This window comes from Lynx rufus, unplaced genomic scaffold (genome assembly GCF_022079265.1).
Source record: "Lynx rufus isolate CCGP_SWC_20201006 ecotype Redwood Valley unplaced genomic scaffold, mLynRuf1.p SCAF_13, whole genome shotgun sequence".
Lineage (NCBI taxonomy): Eukaryota > Metazoa > Chordata > Mammalia > Carnivora > Felidae > Lynx > Lynx rufus.
This window is the reverse complement of record NW_025814827.1, coordinates 44,985,453-45,004,765: the sequence shown is the minus strand read 5'-3', so window position 1 is coordinate 45,004,765 and position 19,313 is coordinate 44,985,453. Positions and strand designations below refer to the sequence as shown.

Sequence of the window (19,313 nt, the reverse complement as noted above, 5' to 3'; positions counted from 1 at the left end):
TAATGCCAGTTGACAACACTGAGGCACTTCCTAAGAGCATGGGCAGGAGCAATTACCAATCAATCTATCCTTCAGTTCATTTCCCTGTTTAATAAGTGTCAGAAAGCAGCATGGAGTACAGAGGTTTACTAATTCTGTGGATGGCAAGATCACTCGGCTCTTTTACACTTAGGGGTAAGAGTCTGTAGTGGAATCCACTTTTACGATGAAGATCTGTACAACACCTCAGAGTTTCTAAGGCCTGGGGCAATGACTCAGCGTCAAATCTTGTTCTGAGGCTGAGCCTTTGAAGAGAGAGTTCCTACCAGTGTGAGCAGAGATGGAATTCAGCTGAGTGTGTCACGCCAGGGCTGCTTTGACTTTGGGTTGGCACTGCTGCTACTCGGGGTGCTGGGAGGCTGATTCTTTCCAGGCTGTAGCAGAGGGTTGTGGGTGAAGGTCTGTCGTAAGGGACCTAGGGCAAAAGAAAACAAATCTCAATGAACAAAGGAAAGGAAGAAACAAATCACAGAATTCAGCCTGAAAGGGCTATTTACCCCTGGCTGCTAGCTCTAAGTGATTCTGCATGCGTCGTTCGCGCTCTTGTAGCTGATGAGCCAGTTCAGCGTTCTTCCACCCTGTGTAAAGAGGAAGGCAGTTGGGCCTCTACCCATTTTTTGACTACTTTCCCCCAATCCTGTTATACTGAGGGCACACCCTTACCTTTTTTGAAGCTTTTTAAGAAGCCTTCCTGTGGAAGTAATTTGTCAGAGTCATGCACCACACGCTGGGGGATTTTAAGTATAGTCCGTACGGCTGGAATCCGGAGGCAAGACACCTGGCCCAGGGAAAACACATTGGAGGAGAGCCAATACATGAACACAGCCTGGATGAAAAGAAAGAGACAATACTCAGAAACTGTCATCTGTTACTAGCTCGATGGGAGATGGCAAGGCTAGGTGGAAGGGCTTGGAGCCAGTTCCTAAGCCATTACCTACCGTGGGGAAATGGATAGTTATGGGCAAGACTGCTAGGGGCATCACTCTGATTATATTTCTCATCCACTGAAGATCAGAACTTTGTACACCAGTCTCAGCGCCTAACTGCCAAAAAAATAAAAAAGGAGCAAATGCACATCAATTTTAAAGAATCTGGCACAGATTTCAACCCATTAATTCTACTTCTCCAAGGGGCAAAGAATGACCATTCTGCATAACTACTTTACCCCTACTCCCCACTTTGCAGACCTGGCACTTGGCCAGCCTGGGCTTACCTCAAGGACACCCCACATTGTAGCAGTTACTACCAGTGGTAATATGTAGGTGGGGTCGGACAGTGTGAGATCCTGGAACCATAGGAGGCCACCTGTCTGCAGGCTGGGCACAGGAAGGTTGGCCATTTCTCTCAAGGCAATGAAGAAGGAGATGAAGATTGGGGCCTAGTACAAAGGATAAACAGTGTCAGGACCCTTTAGCAAAGGAGACATTCTCATTACTCCATTACTGAAAACTGTATCACCACCACTGCTTTTTCGGGGTCTAAGGCATGGGAAACACAGAGGAGGCTATCTGACTGGTATGGGATAAAATCAGAAGGAAAATGTTTTTGCTTACCTGAGTCAGAGGTAGAATAAGAGGTCTAAAGAGTTTAATATCATGCTTTTTCTGGTAAAATGTCATTTCCGAGGAGGCCTTGTAAACTGTGAACAAGGGGAAATTAATGGTTGGGCTAACAGTTACATCAGTGGAGGTCACTATGCTTACTATCTGGCCCATGAAATTTCTACCTGACCCTTGCTAGTCACTGCAAACATTAGGCCCAAGGAGCAGGTACATCTTTACAACTTGCCCACCTCTAGTAACTCCCGATTTTGGTCATTCCCTTCCCTCAGCAGAATGTCAGCAAAGTGCAAATGTGGTCCGCTCCTACGTGCATTCTGCAGTTGACTCACACTCAGCATGGTCTCCTGCCAACTTGGCCTCTCTGATTCGAGTGGAAAACTTCTGGATCTCTGGCAAGTGGTTGTGGATCTTGGCTGCTTCTCGTTGGCCCTTCACGATGAGAGGAAACACCAGGCATCGGGCAAGGACTGTACCTGGAAAACATACACTAGGACTGAAGTGAAATTAAAGCAGTTCTGCAGCTAAAAGGCTGAAGGTCTTTAGGTCCTCACTGAAAGACTCTTTCTTATTCCAGTCTTTTCAACACTGCAACTCTTGCTGGAGGAACCCGAAACAAAGGGCAGGGGTGACTTAGTTCCTTCAAGGCTTAGTCTTCTGCTTTGATATCACAATGTCTAGCATTAACTTCTGTAAGCAAATGGCCAGGAATACTGTTTATTTCCTTGAACAAAAGGAAGGTGACAGAAGATACTTCTCTAGATCAGTGGTTTCCAAACTCTTCTATTATCAATGGAACCCCCCACCCCCAACTCTTAGGTGTAGCCCCAATACATGTAACAGATAAAATTGAGCTGCTCTGGATGAGGGGGTAGTCTGGCTACAGAACTGTTCAAGCTCTGGCTTTTTCTTTCCTCAGAGGCACCATTATAGAACTCTGGGGCTCCCAGGAATAAAGTTTGAAAACCACTATCTTAGAAATCCCTAAGGTAGGAAGTAATTTGGTGGCCTACTGCTTTAGCTCCTATTTCTTTTCTTATATTTCCTATTTCTTGATAATTCCAACAAATACTTTATCTGTAGACAAGCAAGAGGGTCTGGGCTGAAAAAAGAGGGTGGTGGTAGTGGTAGTTGGGGGGGATATGGGCTTAGGCTTTATCAACATTATGATGGCTGATGTGGAGTGGAAAGAGAAGGGAAGCTAAGGGTGAAACCGAGAACACTAGCCCTGAAGGAGGAGACCGAGAACTGGGCAAGGGCAATGGAAATGGAAAAATGTGGTCAGAAAGACTGGAAGAAAATCAGGAAAGATGATCACAAAAGCCATGGGATACATTTCAAGGTCTAAAGTGTCTAATACAGGACCTTGGTCCCAAGAGGTCAAAATGGAGGAGGAGGAAAGATGGTGAGCTTACATTCTCTCAAGGATATACCAAAATCTGTAACTACATATATAACTGTCTCTGAGAAGGAACTTCAGAGTAGCAGAAGAGATCTTATACAACTAAGGATATAAAGAAAAAGCCATTCTGAGCTGGATAGGAGGCAGAGACATGGTCTAGTCCTGAATCACGAGTGGGAGGGACTTCATAACCATAAAGGCTCTCCCTGTGAAATGAGGGGTCCAAGCCCCATATTAGGTTCCCAGGACTGGGGGACCTGCACTGGGAAGACAAGCCCCGTACAACATCTGGTTTTGATAACCAGCAAGGCTTATGTCTGGGAGAGCTGCAGTGCAATAGGAAACAGACTCTGCTTTTATTTTTTATTTAACAAAAATTTTTTTCCTTAATGTTTATTTATTTTTGAGACAGAGACGAGCGTGAGCAGGGGAGGGGCAGAGAGAGAGGGAGACACAGAATCCGAAGCAGGCTCCAGGCTCTGAGCTGTCAGCACAGAGCCTGACGCAGGGCTCCAACCCACGGACTGTGAGATCATGACCTGAGCTGAAGTCGGTCGCTTAACTGACTCAGCCACCCAGGCGCCCCCAGACTCTACTTTTAAAGGGTACAGCACAATCTCACTTGCTGAAGGTTCAGTGCAGAGGCAGCAGTTAGAAAAATGGGCTACACATGGAAGAGATCCACAGACTAATTTTAGGGCATGTGCTGGCAGGGCAGGGATCTGTTGGAACATTCTCTGGGGATGGAAGAACTGGTGGGCACCATTTCTGACATTCTCCATCTACTGTGCTAGCACCAGCTTGCTCAGCCCAACTCATGCACTGGCCAGGAGCCCCTCTTAAGTGGCTCCCTGCCCTCCCCCTCCCACCCAGCAGGTGGCCTCAGTCTGCACCAGAGCCACCCCCACCAAGAGGTCCCTGCCCTGCCTGCTAGAGCACCTGCAACAGCTGGGCTTGGTAGCCAGCTATGCTGGGGCCAAACCCTCACACCAGCCCACCCAACAGTAGTAGTTAGTAGCTGGGCCTCTCAGACAGGATGGGGGGCAGCTCTACTTACCAGCACACCTGAAGAAGCTGTGGCTGAGCCTTGTAGACAGCTGTGTCAGGGGACAGCTCTGCAAACCATTGAGTCTGCACCAAAAGAGACCCAGCCACAGGAGAAGGGTACACGCCACTCACACAAGGAACCTCTAGGGCACCTGGCTCAGGTGACCGGGGAGTTTGCACTACTGGACCTCACAGGACACCTTCTGCAAAAACTCATTCCTTCACAACCAGGAGACAGAAGTGATCTAACTAATATAAACACAGAGAGTTTAGGCAAAACGAAGAGCCAGAAAAGTATGTTCTAAACAAAAGAACAAGACAAAACCTCAGAAAAAGAACTAAACAAAGAAGAGATAAGCAATCTACCAGATACAAGGGTCTAAGTCATAAACATACTCACTGAACTCCAAAGAAGAATGGATGAACAGAATTTCAACAGAAACTATAAAATAGGGGCCAATGAGAGCTGAATACAATAACTAAAATAAAAAGTACATTAGAGGGAATCAATAGCAGATTAGGTGATGCAGAAGAATGAATCAGATATCTAGAAGATAGTGGAAATCACCCAATGGGAACAGCAAAAAGAAAAAAGAAAAATACTGAGGATGATTTAAGGAACCTCAGGGATATCAACTGTACTAACATTGGCATCATAGGGATCTCAGAAGAAAGAGAGAAAGGGACAGAAAACCTATTTGAAGAGATAATGGGTGAAAAATTCCCTAACCTGTTAAAGGAAACAGACATCCAACTCCAGAAAGCAGAGACAATCCCAAAAAAAGATGAACCCAAAAAGATGCACACTAAGACTAATTAATAAAAATTCCAACAGTTAAAGAATCTTAAAAGCAGCAAGAGGAAAACAACTATATACAAAAGAGCCCCCATAAGACTATTAGTTGATTTTTCAGCAAAAACTTTACAAGCCAGAAGGAGCACAATATATTCAAAGTGCCAAAAGGAAAAACTTACAACTGAGAATAGCCTACCCAGCAAAATTATCATTCAGATTGAGGGAGAGATAAGGAGTTTCCCAGAGAAGCAAAAGCTAAAGAATTCATCAACACCAACTAGCCTTATAAGAAATATTAAACAGAATTCTCAAAACAGAAAAGGCTATAATTAGAAATAAGAAAATTATGAAAAAAAATCTCACTGGCAAAGGTAAACATATAATAAAGGGAGCAGATAACTGACTACAGACTTTAGTATGAAGGTTAAAAGACAAAAGTAATAAAATCACCTAGACCTACAATAATTAGTCAAGAGATACACAAAATATTAAATTCTAAGATATGTCAAAAACAATGTAGGAATTTTCAAGTCATTTTTTGTACCACCTACCCATTCAAAGTATCATATAATTATTTCATAGGCTTTCTGAATAAAAGCTTTTAAAGCTTCAAAACAAAACAAAACAAAACAGACATCAAAATAAACTCCAAAAAACCCAAACACAAAAACCAAAACCTACAAAATGTGAGAAGGGGGACTAAAAATGTAGTGCTTTTAGAATGCACTTGAACTTAAAGCAACCATCAACTTAAAATAGACTGTTATATACATACAATGTTACATATGAACCTCATGGTAACCACACAGCAAATACCTATAATATACACACAAAAATAAAGAGAAAGGTATACAAACATGACACTAAGGAAAGTCACCAAATTACAAGGGAAGAGAAAGACAGGAACAGAGAAGAACTACAAAAACAAGCAGAAATCAAAAAAATGGTAAGAAGTAAGGGCACCTGGCAGGCTCAGTTGGTAGAGCACGTGACTCCTGATTTTTAGGGGGCTGTGAATTTGAGCCCCACATTGGGTGTAGAGATTACTTAAAAAAATGATAAAAAGTATATCTTTCAGTAATTATCTTGAGGGTAAATGAACTACATGTTCCAATCAAGACACAGGTGGCTGAATGGATTAAAAAAACAAGACTCGTCTATATGCTGCCTGTAAGAGACTCACATGTGATTCCTAAGAAGACAGACTGAAAGTGATGGAAAAAGATATTCCATGGAAATGAAAAGAAAATTGGGGTAGCAATACTTGTATCAGACAAAACCGAGTGACAAAAAAGGGCATTACATAATGATAAAAGGATCAATCCAAAGAGAATATAACACTTGGAAATATTTATGCACCCAACACAGGGGCAGCTAAATATGTAACGGAAATGTTAACAGACAAAAAGGAAGAAATTGACACTTATACAATAAAGGTAGGGGACTTTAACATCGCTTTTACATCAATGGATAGACTGTCCAGACAGAAAATCCGTAAGGAAACAGTTGCTTTAAACAACACATAAGACCAGAGACTTAATAGATATATACAAAGCATTCCATTCCGAAACAGCAGAATACAGGGGTACCTGGCTGGGGTACCTGGCTGGCTTAGTCAGAAAAGCATGTGACTCCTTGGGAATGCAAGCTGGTGCAGCCACTCTGGAAAACAGTATGGAGGTTCCACAAAAAATTAAAAATAGAACTACCCTATGACCCAGCAATTGCACTACTAGGTATTTATCCAAGGGATACAGGTGTGTTGTTTCGAAGGGGCACATGCATCCCAATGTTTATAGCAGCACTATCAACAATAGCCAAGGTATGGAAAGGGCGCAAATGTCCATTGATGGAGGAATGGATAAAGAAGATGTGGTTGTGTGTGTGTGTGCATGCATGCGCGCGCGCACACACACACACACACACACACACATATACACACACAATGGAGTATTACTTGGCAATCAAAAAGAATCAAATCTTGCCATTTGCAACTACGTGGATGGAACGAGAGGGTATTATGCTAAGCGAAATTAGAGAAAGACAAATATATGACTTCATTCATGAGGACTTTAAGATACAAAACAGATGAACATAAGGGAAAGGAAGCAAAAATAATATAAAAATGGGGGGGGACAAAAACATGAGACTCTTAAACATGGAGAACAGACAGGGTTACTGGAGGGGTTATGGGAGGGTGGATGGGCTAAATGGGTAAGGGGCATTATGGAATCTACTCCTGAAATCACTGTTGCACTATATGCTAACTAACTTGGGTGTAAATTAAAAAAATAAATAAAAATTAAGAAAAAAAAAAAAAAGAAAGAATGGCAAAAAAAAAAAAAAGAGCATTAACTCTTGATCTTGAGTTTGAACCTCATGTTGGGTGTAGAGATTACTAAAAATAAATAATAAACCTTAAAAAAATATTAAAACAACAACACAACAGTCCCCAGACAGCAGAACACACATTCTTTTCAACTGCACATGGGACATCCTCCAGGATATATGTTAAGCCACAAACCAAGTCTTAATGAACTGAAAACTAAAATCATATCAAGCATCTTTTCTAACAACAATTGTATGACACTAAAAATCAATTACAAGAGGAAAAATGGAAAAGCCAAACATGTGGAGGCTAAACTACATGCTACTAAACAACCAGTGGGTCAAGGAGGACCTTGAGATAAATGAAGATGGAAACACAATAGTCCAAAATCTATAAGATGCAGCAAAAGCAGTTGAAAAAGGGCAGCTTAGATAGTAAAGACTTACCTTAGGAAACAAGAAAAATCTAAAACAATCTAACCTTACAGCTAAATGAACTAGAAAAAGAACAAAGCCCATGGGCGCCTGCATAGCTCAATTGGTTAAGTGTCTGACTTCAGCTCAGGTCATGGTCTTGCGGTTTGTGAGTTCAAGCCCCGTGTCGGGCTCTGTGTTGACAGCTCAGAGCCTGGAGCCTGTTTTGGATTCTGTGTTTCCCATCTCTCTCTGTCCCTCTCCTGCTCATGCTCTGTGTCTTTCTCTCTCAAAAATAAATAAACATTAAAAAAAAAAAAAAAAAAAGAACAAAGCCCAGAATTAGTAGAGGGAAGGAAATAATAAAGATTACAGCAGAAACAAATGAAATAGATTAAAAAAGCAATACAGAAGATCAACAAATCTAAGGGATGGTCTTTTTTTTTTTAATATTTTATTTTTATTTTTGAGAGACAAAGCATGAGCGGGGGAGGGCAGAGAGAGAGGGGGACACAGGATCCAAAGCAGGCTCCAGGCTCTGAGCTGTCAGCACAGAGCCCGATGCAGGGCTAGAACTCACAAACCGCGCATCATGACCTGAGCTGACATCAGATGCTCAACCGATTGAGCCACCCAGGTGCCCCAAGAGGTGGTCTTTTAAAAAGAGAAACAAAATTGGGGCGCCTGGGTGGCTCAGTTGGTTTAGCATCCGACTTGGGCTCAGGTCATGATCTCATGGTCTGTGAGTTCCAGCCTTGCATCAGGCTCTGTGCCGACAGCTCAGAGCTTGGAGCCTGCTTTGGATTCTGTGTCTCTCTCTCTGCTCCTCCCCAGCTTGGACTCTCTCTCTCTCAAAAATAAATAAAAGATTTAAAAATATACATAATGAAAAAAAAAAAAGAGAAAAGAGTGTGAGTGGGGGAGGGGCAGAGAGAGAGGGAGGACACAGAATCTGAAGCAGGCTCCAGCCTCCAAGCTGTCAGCACAGAGCTGACGCAGGGCTCAAACCATGAGATCATCACCTGAGCCCAAGTCGGAAGCCTGACTGAGCCACCCAGCCACCAAAGGGTGTCTTGCCTCCCGGTTGGGAAATCGAACCAGGTCTCCTACATGACAGGTGGGGATACTCACCACTATACTAACAAGGACAGCTCAACTTAAAGCCATCAGTTGTATTAGTTCCTAACAAGAGTCTGCCTGTCCTTTGAAGATAGACATTGACTTCCCTCTAGCTGTGAAAGTCCTAGATGACATCTTCTTCCAATATAAGGCTTCTCATCCATGTTGAGAATCTGTTGGTTAGTGTGATGACTTTTGCCTTCCTCACTAAATTTAATCATTTCTAGCTTTTATGGTGAGACATGTGACTATTCCTTTCACTTGAACAATGAGAGGTCACGGTAGGGTTATTAACCCTAATTTCAGGCCTAATTTCAATATTGTTGTGCCCTGGGAAGGCCTGAAGAAAGGGAGAGAGATGGGGGAACGGCTGGTTGGTAGAATAGTCAGAACACACACATTTATTGATTACATTCTCTGTCATATATGGGTACAGTTTGTGACACTCCAAAACAATTACAATGGTGGGGCGCCTACATGGCTCAGTCGGTTAAGCGTCCGACTTCAGCTCAGGTCACGATCTCGCGGTCCGTGAGTTTGAGCCCTGCGTCGGGCTCTGGGCTGATGGCTCAGAGCCTGGAGCCTGCTTCCGATTCTGTGTCTCCCTCTCTCTCTGCCCTTCCCCCGTTCATGCTCTGTCTCTGTCTGTCTCAAAAATAAATAAACGTTAAAAAAAAAAAATAAAAAAAAAACAACAAAAAACCAATTACAATGGTAGCATCACAAAACACTGTAACAAATATAATAAAAAAGTCTTAAGTATTGTGAGAATTACCAAAATGTGACACAGAGACAGGAAATGAGCAAATGCTGTTGTAAAAATGGCACTGATAAGACTTGCAAGATGCAGGGTTGCCACAAACCTTCAATATGTAAAAAATGCATTATCCACAAAGTGCAATAAAGTAAGTTATACCTGTACTGGAAGTCCTACCACAGCAATAGATGAGAAAAAGAAATAAAAGCCATCCAAACTGGAAAAGAAGCAAAACCATTAGTATTTGCAGATGACACATTACTATATACAGAAAACCCTAAAGACTTTATCCAAAAATGATCGGAATAAATGAATTCAGTAAATCTGCAGGATACAAAATTAATACTGAGGAACAAATTTAACCAAGGAGGTGAAACACTTGTACTCTGAAAACTATAAGACACTGATTATAGAAACTGAAGGCAATACAAATAATGGAAAGATATACTGTGTTTATGGACTGAATTAATACTATTAAAATGTCCATACTACCGGGCTTCCTGTCTAAGGTGGCAATGTAGGAAGACACTGAACTCACCTCCTACATGGACACACCAAATCTACACCTATTTACAAAGCAATTCCTCCTGAAGAACTGAGGGCTGACTGAACAGCTTCTGCACAATGGAAGATAGATCACATAGAGAAAGGCAAGAGAGATGGACACACACTAATGAAGGGAACCTCCACGCTCCAGCACTATGAACCGCAGTGGGGAGGGACTGCATTGAGGGATCACAAGCAGTTTCTTCTACCCTGGGCACACAAAAAAAGCAGCAGTATGAAAGAGCAACTGGCTGGCTCAGTCAGTAGAGCATGAAACTCTTGATCTCAGGGTGGTGAGTTTGAGCCCTACACTGGGGGTAAATTACAATCGATTAATCAATCAGCAACTAAATTACAAAGCAACTGGTTTTAGAACCCTGCCAAACAGTGGAGAGCTGCTGGAACTCTCTCTAGCACTGGGGCTGGATGATGTCAGAGTTTACATTGTCCTTCCACCTTGATAGCACTGATGGGAGGCAGGGTCTAGGTGCCATAGCTGGCCTGCTGCCGCACGAGCCCCAGGACACTAACCCATACCAACCCTGGATAAACTAGGTTACAGAAAAAATAAAAGCTGTGGTTTAAAAAGGTTCCAGTTGTAGAACTCCGCCAAATGACAGGGCAGCTGCTGGAACTCTCTTCAGGTCAGTGGGGCTTGCGAGTGCCACAATCTATGTTCCCCTTCCACCTTGATTGCATGGACAGGAGCCAGGTCTGAGTACCCTAGCCAGCCTACCTCTTCAGTGAGCCCCAGGATCTTAGCCCATAACAGTCCAAGCCATCCCACCAAAGCAGCCCTTGTGTGGCACATGCTAGTTAGTGCTTACTGTACTTCCAGTTGTCTGGCCAAGGTGCCATAGGCACAAAGTAGCCTGAAACATCCCAGACCTGCAACACTTCAGCTTCAGAGGACTTCCTAGGGCATCCCTGGTGCAGAGTGCTCTGGGACCTCCCAGCACATGCTTGCTTTGCCTCCACCCATCCTGCCAGGGTGCTCCCTGTGTGGAACTCCCCAAGACACCTTCCCTCCCCCAGCCTAAATCCACTTTAGCTTCAGCTGTCCTGCTGGGACACCCTCTGTGTGAAGAACTTTAAGAAGACTGAGATCATCTTTTCTGACCACAAGAGTATGAAACCAAACCCCAAAACCCCCACAAACACGTGGGGGCTAAAACATGCTACTGAACAACCAATGAAATCAAAGAGGATATGAAAAATACCTTGAGATTAGTGAAAATGAAAACATAATGGTTCAAAATCTTTGGAACAAATATCTTTAGAAGCAAAAGTAGTTCTAAGAGGGAAACTTATAGCGATACAAGAAAAAAGAAAAATTTCATATGATCTAAACTTACACCTAAGTGAACCAGAAAAAAAGAGACCAAAATTAGTAGAAGGAAGGAAATAATAAAGATCAGAGCAGAAATAAATGAAATGGAGACTGAATAAAAATGATAGAAAAGATCAGTGAGGGGCACCTGGGTGGCTCAGTCGGTTAAGCGTCTTGACTTCGGCTCAGGTCATGATCTCGTGGTTCATGAGTTCAAGCCCCACACTGGGCTCTGTGCTGACAGCTCAGAGCCTGAAGCCTGCTTCAGATTCTGTCTCCGTCTCTCTCTGTCCCTTCCCCACTCATGCTCTGTTTCTTTCTCAAATATAAATAAAACATTAAAAAAAAAATTAAAAAAAAAAAGATCAGTGAAATCAAGAATTGGTTCCTTGAAAAGATAAACCAAATTAATAAACCTTTAGCCGGACTCATCACAAAGAGGATCTAAATAAATAAAATCAGAAATGAAAGAGAATAATACTACACACACACACACACACACACACACACACACACACACACACACTGGAGTATTACTTGGCAATGAAAAAGAATGAAATCTTGCCATTTGCAACTACGTGGATGGAACTAGAGGGTATCATGCTGAGTGAAATTAGAGAAAGACAAATATATGACTCCATTCATATGAGGACTTTAAGAGACAAAACAGATGAACATAAGGGAAGGGAAACAAAAATAATATATAGAAACAGGGAGGGGGACAAAACATAAGAGACTCTTTAATATGAAGAACAAACAGGGGGCTACTGAAGGGGTTGAGGGAGGGGAATGGGCTAAATGGGTAAGGGGCATTAAGGAATCTACTCCTGAAATCATTGTTGCACTATATACTAACTTGGATGTAAATTAAAAAAATTAAAAAAAAAAAAAAAAGAAAGAGAATAATACCACAGAAACACAAAGGATTGTAAGACATTACTATAAATAATTACATGCCAACATTATATGGGACAAGCTGGAAGAAATAAATTCCTAGAAACATACAATCTTCCAATACTGAATCAGGAAGAAATAGAAAATCTGAACAGACTGATTACTAGTAATGAAATTGGCAATCAAGCTCCCAAAAAACAAAAGTCCAAGACCAGAGAACTTCATAGGTGAATTTTACCAAACATTTAAAGAAGAGCTAATCTTATCCTTCTTAACCTATCCTTCTTAAACTATTCAAAAAACTGAAGACGAAGGGAAGCGTTCCAAACTCATTCTATAAGGCCAGTATTACCCTGATACCAAAAACAAAGACACTACAAAAAAAAAAAAAAAAACAAACTACCTGGCCGATATGTGTGATGAACACAGATGCAAAAAAACCTCAACAAAATATTACCGAATCGCATTCAAGAATACATTAAAAAAAAAAAAGTTTATTTACTCATTTATGAAAGACAGCCAGTGAGTAGGGGAGGGGCAGGAGAGGGAGACAGAGCATCCCAAGCAGGCTCTGTGCTGTCAACGCAGGGCTCAAACTCACAAAATGTGAGATTATGACCTGAGCCGAAATCAAGAGTCAGATATTTCCCCAACTGAGCCACCCAGGCACCCCAAGAACTTTTGCTTTAAGATCAGGAACATGCCAAGTATGTCCCCTCTTGCCACTTGTATTCAACACAGCACTGGACATTCTAGCCATAGCAATCAGATAAAAAAAAGAAATAAAAGGCATCTAAATCAGTAAGGAAGAAGTAAAACTGTCACTATTTTCAAATGACACACATAGAAAAACCTTAGAACTCCACTAAAAAAAATGATTACAGGGGCGCCTGGGTGGCGCAGTCGGTTAAGCGTCCGACTTCAGCCAGGTCACGATCTCGCGGTCCGTGAGCTCGAGCCCCGCGTCGGGCTCTGGGCTGATGGCTCAGAGCCTGGAGCCTGTTTCCGATTCTGTGTCTCCCTCTCTCTCTGCCCCTCCCCCGTTCATGCTCTGTCTCTCTCTGTCCCAAAAATAAAAATAAACGTTGAAAAAAAAAATTAAAAAAAAAAATGATTACAAGTAATATATGAAAATAAATGAAAATAAAGCTGCAAGATACAAAATTAACATACAAAAATGTCTTGCATTTCTACAGACTAATTATGAAGTAGCAGAAAGAGAAATTAAGAAACAACTCCATTTACAACTGCACCAAAAAGAATAAAATATCTAGGGATAAATTTAACTAAGCAAGTGAAAGACCTGTCTGAAAACTGTAGAAGACTGATGAAAGAAACTGAAGACAACACAAATACCTGAAAAGATACACCATGCTCATGGATTGGAAGAAAACTGCTAAAATGTCCATACACCCAAAGCAATCTACAGATTCAATGCAATCCCTATCAAATAAAATACCAATTACATTTTTCACACAACTAGAAGAATTCTAAAATTTGTATGGAACCACATAAGACCTTAAATAGCCAAAACAATCATAAGAACAAAAATGAAAGTATCACAATCCCAGATTTCAAGATCTATTACAAAGTTATAAAACAGTAGGTACTGGCACAAAAACAGACACATAAACTAACGCGAACACAATAGAATCCAGAAATAAACCTACATTTACATGGTCAATTAATCTTTGACAAAGGTGGCAAAAATATACAATGGAGAAGAGACAGCCTCTTTAATAAACGGTGTTGTTAAAATTGGACAGCCACATGCAAAAGAATGAAACTGGAATCACTTTCCGACACCATATACAAAAATAAACGAAACTAGATTAAAGACTTCAATTTGAGACCAGAAGCCATAAAATTCCTAGAAGAAAATATAGGCAGTAAATTTTTGGACATCAGCTTTAGCAATATTTTTCTGGGTATGTCTTCCCAGGCAAGAGAAATAAAAGCAAAATAAACTACTGAAACTACACCAAAACAAAAAGTTTTTGCACAGTGAATGAAACCATCAACAAACCAAAAAGGTAAACTACTGAATGGGAGAAGATATTCGCAAATGATATAATCAATAAGGGGTTAATATCCAAAATAAAGAACTTCTACAACTCAATATCCAAAAAACAGTACAATTAAAAAATGGGTAGAGGCCCTGAATAGGCATTTCTACAAACACATGCAGATGGCCAACAGACAAATGAAAACGTGCTAGGGGTGTCTGAGTGGCTCAGTGGGTTAGGCATCTGACTCTTGACTTCGGCTCAGGTCATGAAATCAAGATTCGTGAGTTTGAGCCCCTTCTCGGGCTCTACCCTGATAGCGCAGAGCCCGCTTGGGATTCTGTCTCCCTCCCTCTCTCTCTCTCTCTCTGCCCTTCCCCTGCTTGCTCTTTTTCTCTCTCCCTCTCAAAAATAAATAAGTATTAAAAAAACAACAACAAAAAAGAGACAGAGGGGTGCCTAGGTGGCTCAGTTGATTAAGTGGCTGACTTGGTTTCAGCTCAGGTCATGATCTCATGGGTTTATAAGTTTGAGCCCTGTATTGGGCTCTATGCTGATAGTGCAGAGCCTGCTTGGGAGTCTCTCTCTGCCCCTCCCCCCTCTCAAAAATAAAATATACAAACATAAAAAAAAAAAAAGAAAACATGCTAAACATCACTAATCATCAGGGAAATGCAAATCAGAGCCAAAATGAGTTATCACCTCAACATCTGTCAGAATGGCTAGAATAAAAAAGTAAGTGTTGATAAGGATGTGGAGAAAAGAAACTCATCGTGCACTGCTAGTGAGAATGTAAAATAGTACAGCCACTGTGGAAAACAGCATGGCAGTTCCTTAAAAAACTAATAGAAATACCATATGATCTAATCATCCCACTGCTGGGGATTTACCCAAAGAAAATGAAAACAGTACTTCAAAAATATATATACACCCCTAAGTTCATTGCAGCATTATTTACAACAGCTAAGATATGGAAGCAACTGTCCATTCATAGGTGAATGGCTAAAAAATGTGTAGTGTATACACACACAGCAGAATATTATGCAGCCATAAAAAAGAATGAGATCTTGCCATTTGTGACATGGATGGACCTACAGGGTATTATGCTATGTATAGTCAGAAGGAGAAAGACAAATACAGTATAATTTCACTTATATGTGGAATCTAGAAAACCAAACAGACCCGTAGATACAGAGAACAATCTGGATGTCAAAAGGGAGGGGGTTGGCAGAGATGGGTAGAATAGGAGATGAAAAGGCACAAACTTGGGGCACCTGGGTGGCTCAGTCGGTTAAGTGTCCAACTCTTTTTTTTTTTTTTTTTTAAAGTTTATTTATTTTGAGAGAGACAGAGCACAAGTTGGGGACAAGCAAAAGAGAGGGGGACAGAGGATCCAAAGCGGGCTCCTCACTGATAGCAGAAAGCCTGACGCAGGGTTCAAACCCATGAACCAGCAGATCATGACCTGAACCGAAGTCAGATACTTAACCGACTGAGACACCCAGGTGCCCCTAAGCATCTTGCGTTTGCCTCAGGTCATGATCTCATGGCTTCTGAGTTTGAGCCCCACAATAGGCTCTGTGCTGACAGCGAGGAGCTTGCTTGTGTTCCCCCCCTCCCGCCCCCCACTTGCTCTCAAAATAAGTAAATTAATTAATTAAATGGTACAAACTTCCAGGGGTGCTAGGTTGGCTCAGCTGGTAGAGCATGCGACTCTTGATCTCAGGGTTGTTGAGTTTGAGCCCTGAGATCAAGAGCTGCATGCTATACCGACTGAGCCAGGTATTGCTTAAATAAATAAAAAACAAAGGTACAAACTTCCAGTTATAAATAAAGAAGACATAGGTATGCAATGTACAGCACAGGGAATATAGTTAATAACACTGTTAACAACTTTATATGGTGACATCGTGGTCACTTCATAAGGTATAAATGTTGAATCACTATGTTGTACACCTGAAACTAACATAATATTGTGTACCAACTACACTCCAATAGAATAAACTGGGGGAGAAAGTCTAACACAGAAAGGCTGAATATGAAAAGAAAATATGGGCTTAGCTGATGTCACAGACAGTTAAAATGAGGTGTTATTAATAAGTCAGATTGTTGAGTGTCAAAGAGTGGAAAGAAGTCCACTGCATGCAGGATAGTCTTTTAAAATAACAGCTATGAAAGGAGAAAGAACAAAGGATGAAGGGACTTTTTCCTCAAGAAATACATGGTATGTTTGAACATGTTTATATTTTCAGAATAGGGCAGTAAAAAGACACAAGAGACAGGATGATCTCTGGCGCACGGTGTAGGAAGAAACAGAATTTATAGTCTTCGCCTACAGGAGGAACAATGTGGGCATCTTCCACTTTGGGGGGTTTTAAGTGCCTGGCCTGACCTTCTATTCACCTAAACCAGGGCAGCTTCATCACTGTTAACAAGGTCTCCTTAATCTAACCCCATGCTCACATTCAAATATCTACATTTCTTGAATCTCAGATGATCTAGTGATTTGATAATACCTGTTAGGGAAAGATAAGTAGAGTGTATCCAAGTATCAAGAATCTCTCTCACCTGAATCATCTCCTTTTCTGACCCCTAAACTTCTGCAACTACAGTTGACCTTTGAACAACAGGGGTTTGAACCGCATGGGCCCCCTCATACAGGGATTTTTTTTTTTTTTTATAGCACTGTAAATGTATTTTCTCTACCTTACTTTATTGTAAGAATATAATATAGAATACATATAACACACAAAATATGTATTAGTTGTTTATGTTATCAGTAAGGCTTCTAACAGTTGGCTTTTAGCAGTTAAGTTTTGAGAAGTGAAAAGTTATACATGGATTTTCAACTGTTGAGTGGGGCTGGCACCCCTAACCCCCAGGTTATTCAAGGGTCAGCTGTAATCCCTCCCATCCACGTATAGAACTGCTATCTTTAAAGTTCTACTTCTAAGTTCCCATTTCCTCTACCCTTGACCAGGATGTATTCCCCTTACATGCAGCAATGGCCCCCCACCAAGGTAGGCCCAGGTTAACATGCATAAATTCCAGTAAGTTCTGAATTAGTCCCACTGGGGTGTATGACCCCAGCCCCAGTTCAGCGAAGCTCTGTTCTGCAGCAGTTTGGATTACATCTGCAGTCTCTCCAGAAGCCACCTCCGTTATGGCTGTGGGTGGGGGAGTTGCAGGAATGACAGGAGGGGCCTGAACCTGTGCAAAAGGAAGCCATGTGTAATACTCAGTAGGGGGGACATAAGAAATCACAGGTCCCCTAAAATAATAACTAATATCAAATCAGGTTGTTCTATTGACTTTCTATTTCTCATTCTCCCAGGTTAGTCTACAGTGTACATGGAATTCAAAGCTTAAAAAGGACATTTTACTTTCTCCTCTAGGCAGGAAGATAAGTTACTTAGAGTAAGATTTCATGACTTCTCTTCCTATTAGGAAGTTATTTCTTCTATCAGTGTTTTCCAAACTTCAGTCATTTGAGCATCACTGGCATGATTTTGCAGATACTGAAACTATCAAAATTTTTACTTAAAACAATTTAGTTTTTAAGACCAAAATATTTACTTGGTCTCACCATCAGAAACATTAATAGCCATGAAGTCCTTGATTTGCAAGTTATAACTTTTCTAATACACACGCACACCTGGAATCACATCTAAACCATCAGTGGCTTGCCACCATTATGGCAAACAATGCCTTGTATAGCACTTAAATCTCTCCTGCTGTACTGTCAGTCATTTCCCCACTGACTTGAAAATCTATCCCAGGCAGAGATACTACCATTTTGGGGAACTGTGTGGAGTGTGGCCAAGAACTCTTTGCCACATTCCCTCTCCATGTAGTTAAAACAAAATAGAAACAAATCAACCAACAAACCCCACTCCTAACGTCGCAGGGACTAATCGCCTCTTACCTGGGCTTCTGAGAACAGGATCACAGAGGTACTGAGGCCCCGTGGGCCAGGGGCCGCGAGGAGGACATAGTGCGGGCGCTCGCAGCACCGGCCGGCTGGGAAGAGGTGCCCCGCGGTCAGCGGTTTCTGGGGCCAATGTGAGGGCCCTGCGACGCTGTGGAACTGAGAGGGTAAAAGGAGGATGGGGCCCTCTTATCGGAGCAGATGTCGTTCATCATGCTTATTTGCCACGAAGCAAGCTGCCCGCCACCACAGGTGAGGGCACTGCTACTCTCCGCGCGCAGATGGCTGGCCCGAAGGCATGCAACTTGTTGAGTCCTGGCTCTCAGTTACCACAGACCCACCCGGGAGCACAGAGGTCGAGGCTAAGGTTTCCGTGGCAGGGGTGACAACGGGACCCGTGAATAGTTAACTATACGCGGCCGCTGAGGCCGCACGGCCGGGGCCGTAACCCTCCCGCGTCCTCAGGCGAGCCGAGGTCAAGAGAGACAGGTCCTGGTGGGCAGGTCATGCTGTCCCTGGCACAAGCTGTCTCGGGCTCGGGCCACAGGGACAGGGTAGCATTCGGGCGCTCAGCCCTGGGGCATCCTTACCTGACGCTGTGGCCGTAACAGGCGAAGAAGCTCCCGGCGTCCGCACATCAATCCCATCGCCATTTTGCCGGGAAGAAGCCTTGCGCTCGCGCCTGCGCACTCAGAACTTTAGCCTCGCGGGAAGAGGCCCTTTTGGAAATGGGCTTGAAGCCAGAGCTATTGCCACGATCAGGTGGTAAACGGGACTGAAACCTGGCGGCCATATTTGAAGTGGGTACGAAGACGCTAAGGGTCCTTTTAACAAGCTCGTGCAGTGTTTTCAGGACTTTGAAAGATTTAAATTAAGAGCCCCGGGAGAGGCGGTCTGGTAGTGACTGCAAACTTTGGGGCTTGGGCTCTTTTTCTCCGTCTCGTAAATCCGCGATTCACTTCTGATTTGTAGAGTTAAAAAATAACTTCGAGACAGTCTTGGCTGTGCTTGGCGTAGATTTTTCCTGCCCAGTGATGTTCGACTTTTATTGCTAGATAATATTGTAATTGCAGATTAAGTGAAATGTGAGGATAGTCTGGCGTCTGACAAAAATGGAGGGAAGGCAACTTATAGGAAGGAAATATTTT

The 19,313-nt window shown here is 42.3% G+C and overlaps 2 protein-coding genes across 4 annotated transcripts in view; one reads left to right on the top strand and one right to left on the bottom strand.

Annotated features, from left to right (window-relative positions):
• Nucleotides 1-2,131, top strand: part of SLC7A7 (solute carrier family 7 member 7) — a 35,708-nt gene extending 33,577 nt beyond the window's left edge. The window contains exon 11 of one of the 2 annotated variants that reach the window (XR_006961314.1): nt 1,874-2,131. The gene's annotated coding sequence lies outside the window, so the exon portion shown is untranslated. Of the gene's footprint in view, nt 1-1,870 lie in introns of both variants that reach the window. The other variant, XR_006961313.1, reaches the window with a different exon arrangement.
• On the bottom strand, nt 112-18,819 carry OXA1L (OXA1L mitochondrial inner membrane protein). 2 transcript variants are annotated; one of them, XM_047075432.1, is made up of 10 exons: nt 18,756-18,819; nt 18,163-18,324; nt 17,234-17,447; nt 1,931-2,074; nt 1,593-1,678; nt 1,253-1,417; nt 978-1,082; nt 703-865; nt 537-617; nt 112-454 (listed from the first exon to the last, which is right to left on the bottom strand). In XM_047075432.1, exons 1-10 carry the CDS (start codon nt 18,816-18,818, stop codon nt 327-329), a joined length of 1,311 nt encoding a protein of 436 aa, XP_046931388.1. In that variant the 5' UTR covers nt 18,819; the 3' UTR covers nt 112-326. The 2 variants fall into 2 exon arrangements, with proteins under 2 accessions (XP_046931388.1, XP_046931389.1); XM_047075433.1 differs by lacking the exon at nt 537-617.
• Between the last annotated feature and the right edge of the window lie 494 nt (nt 18,820-19,313).

What these genes read in the sequence shown, in the direction of transcription:
- OXA1L (XM_047075432.1), bottom strand. Translation starts at nt 18,818, where the DNA reads ATGGCGATGGGATTGATGTGCGGACGCCGGGAGCTTCTTCGCCTGTTA. An exon ending in GTGGGGGGCCATTGCTGCAT is followed by an intron (nt 2,075 to 17,233) that starts GTAAGGGGAATA and finishes TATGTTTTCCAG; the next exon opens with GTACAGTCCTTGCCCGATGC. An exon ending in TAACTATCCATTTCCCCACG is followed by an intron (nt 866 to 977) that starts GTAGGTAATGGC and finishes CTTTTCATCCAG; the next exon opens with GCTGTGTTCATGTATTGGCT.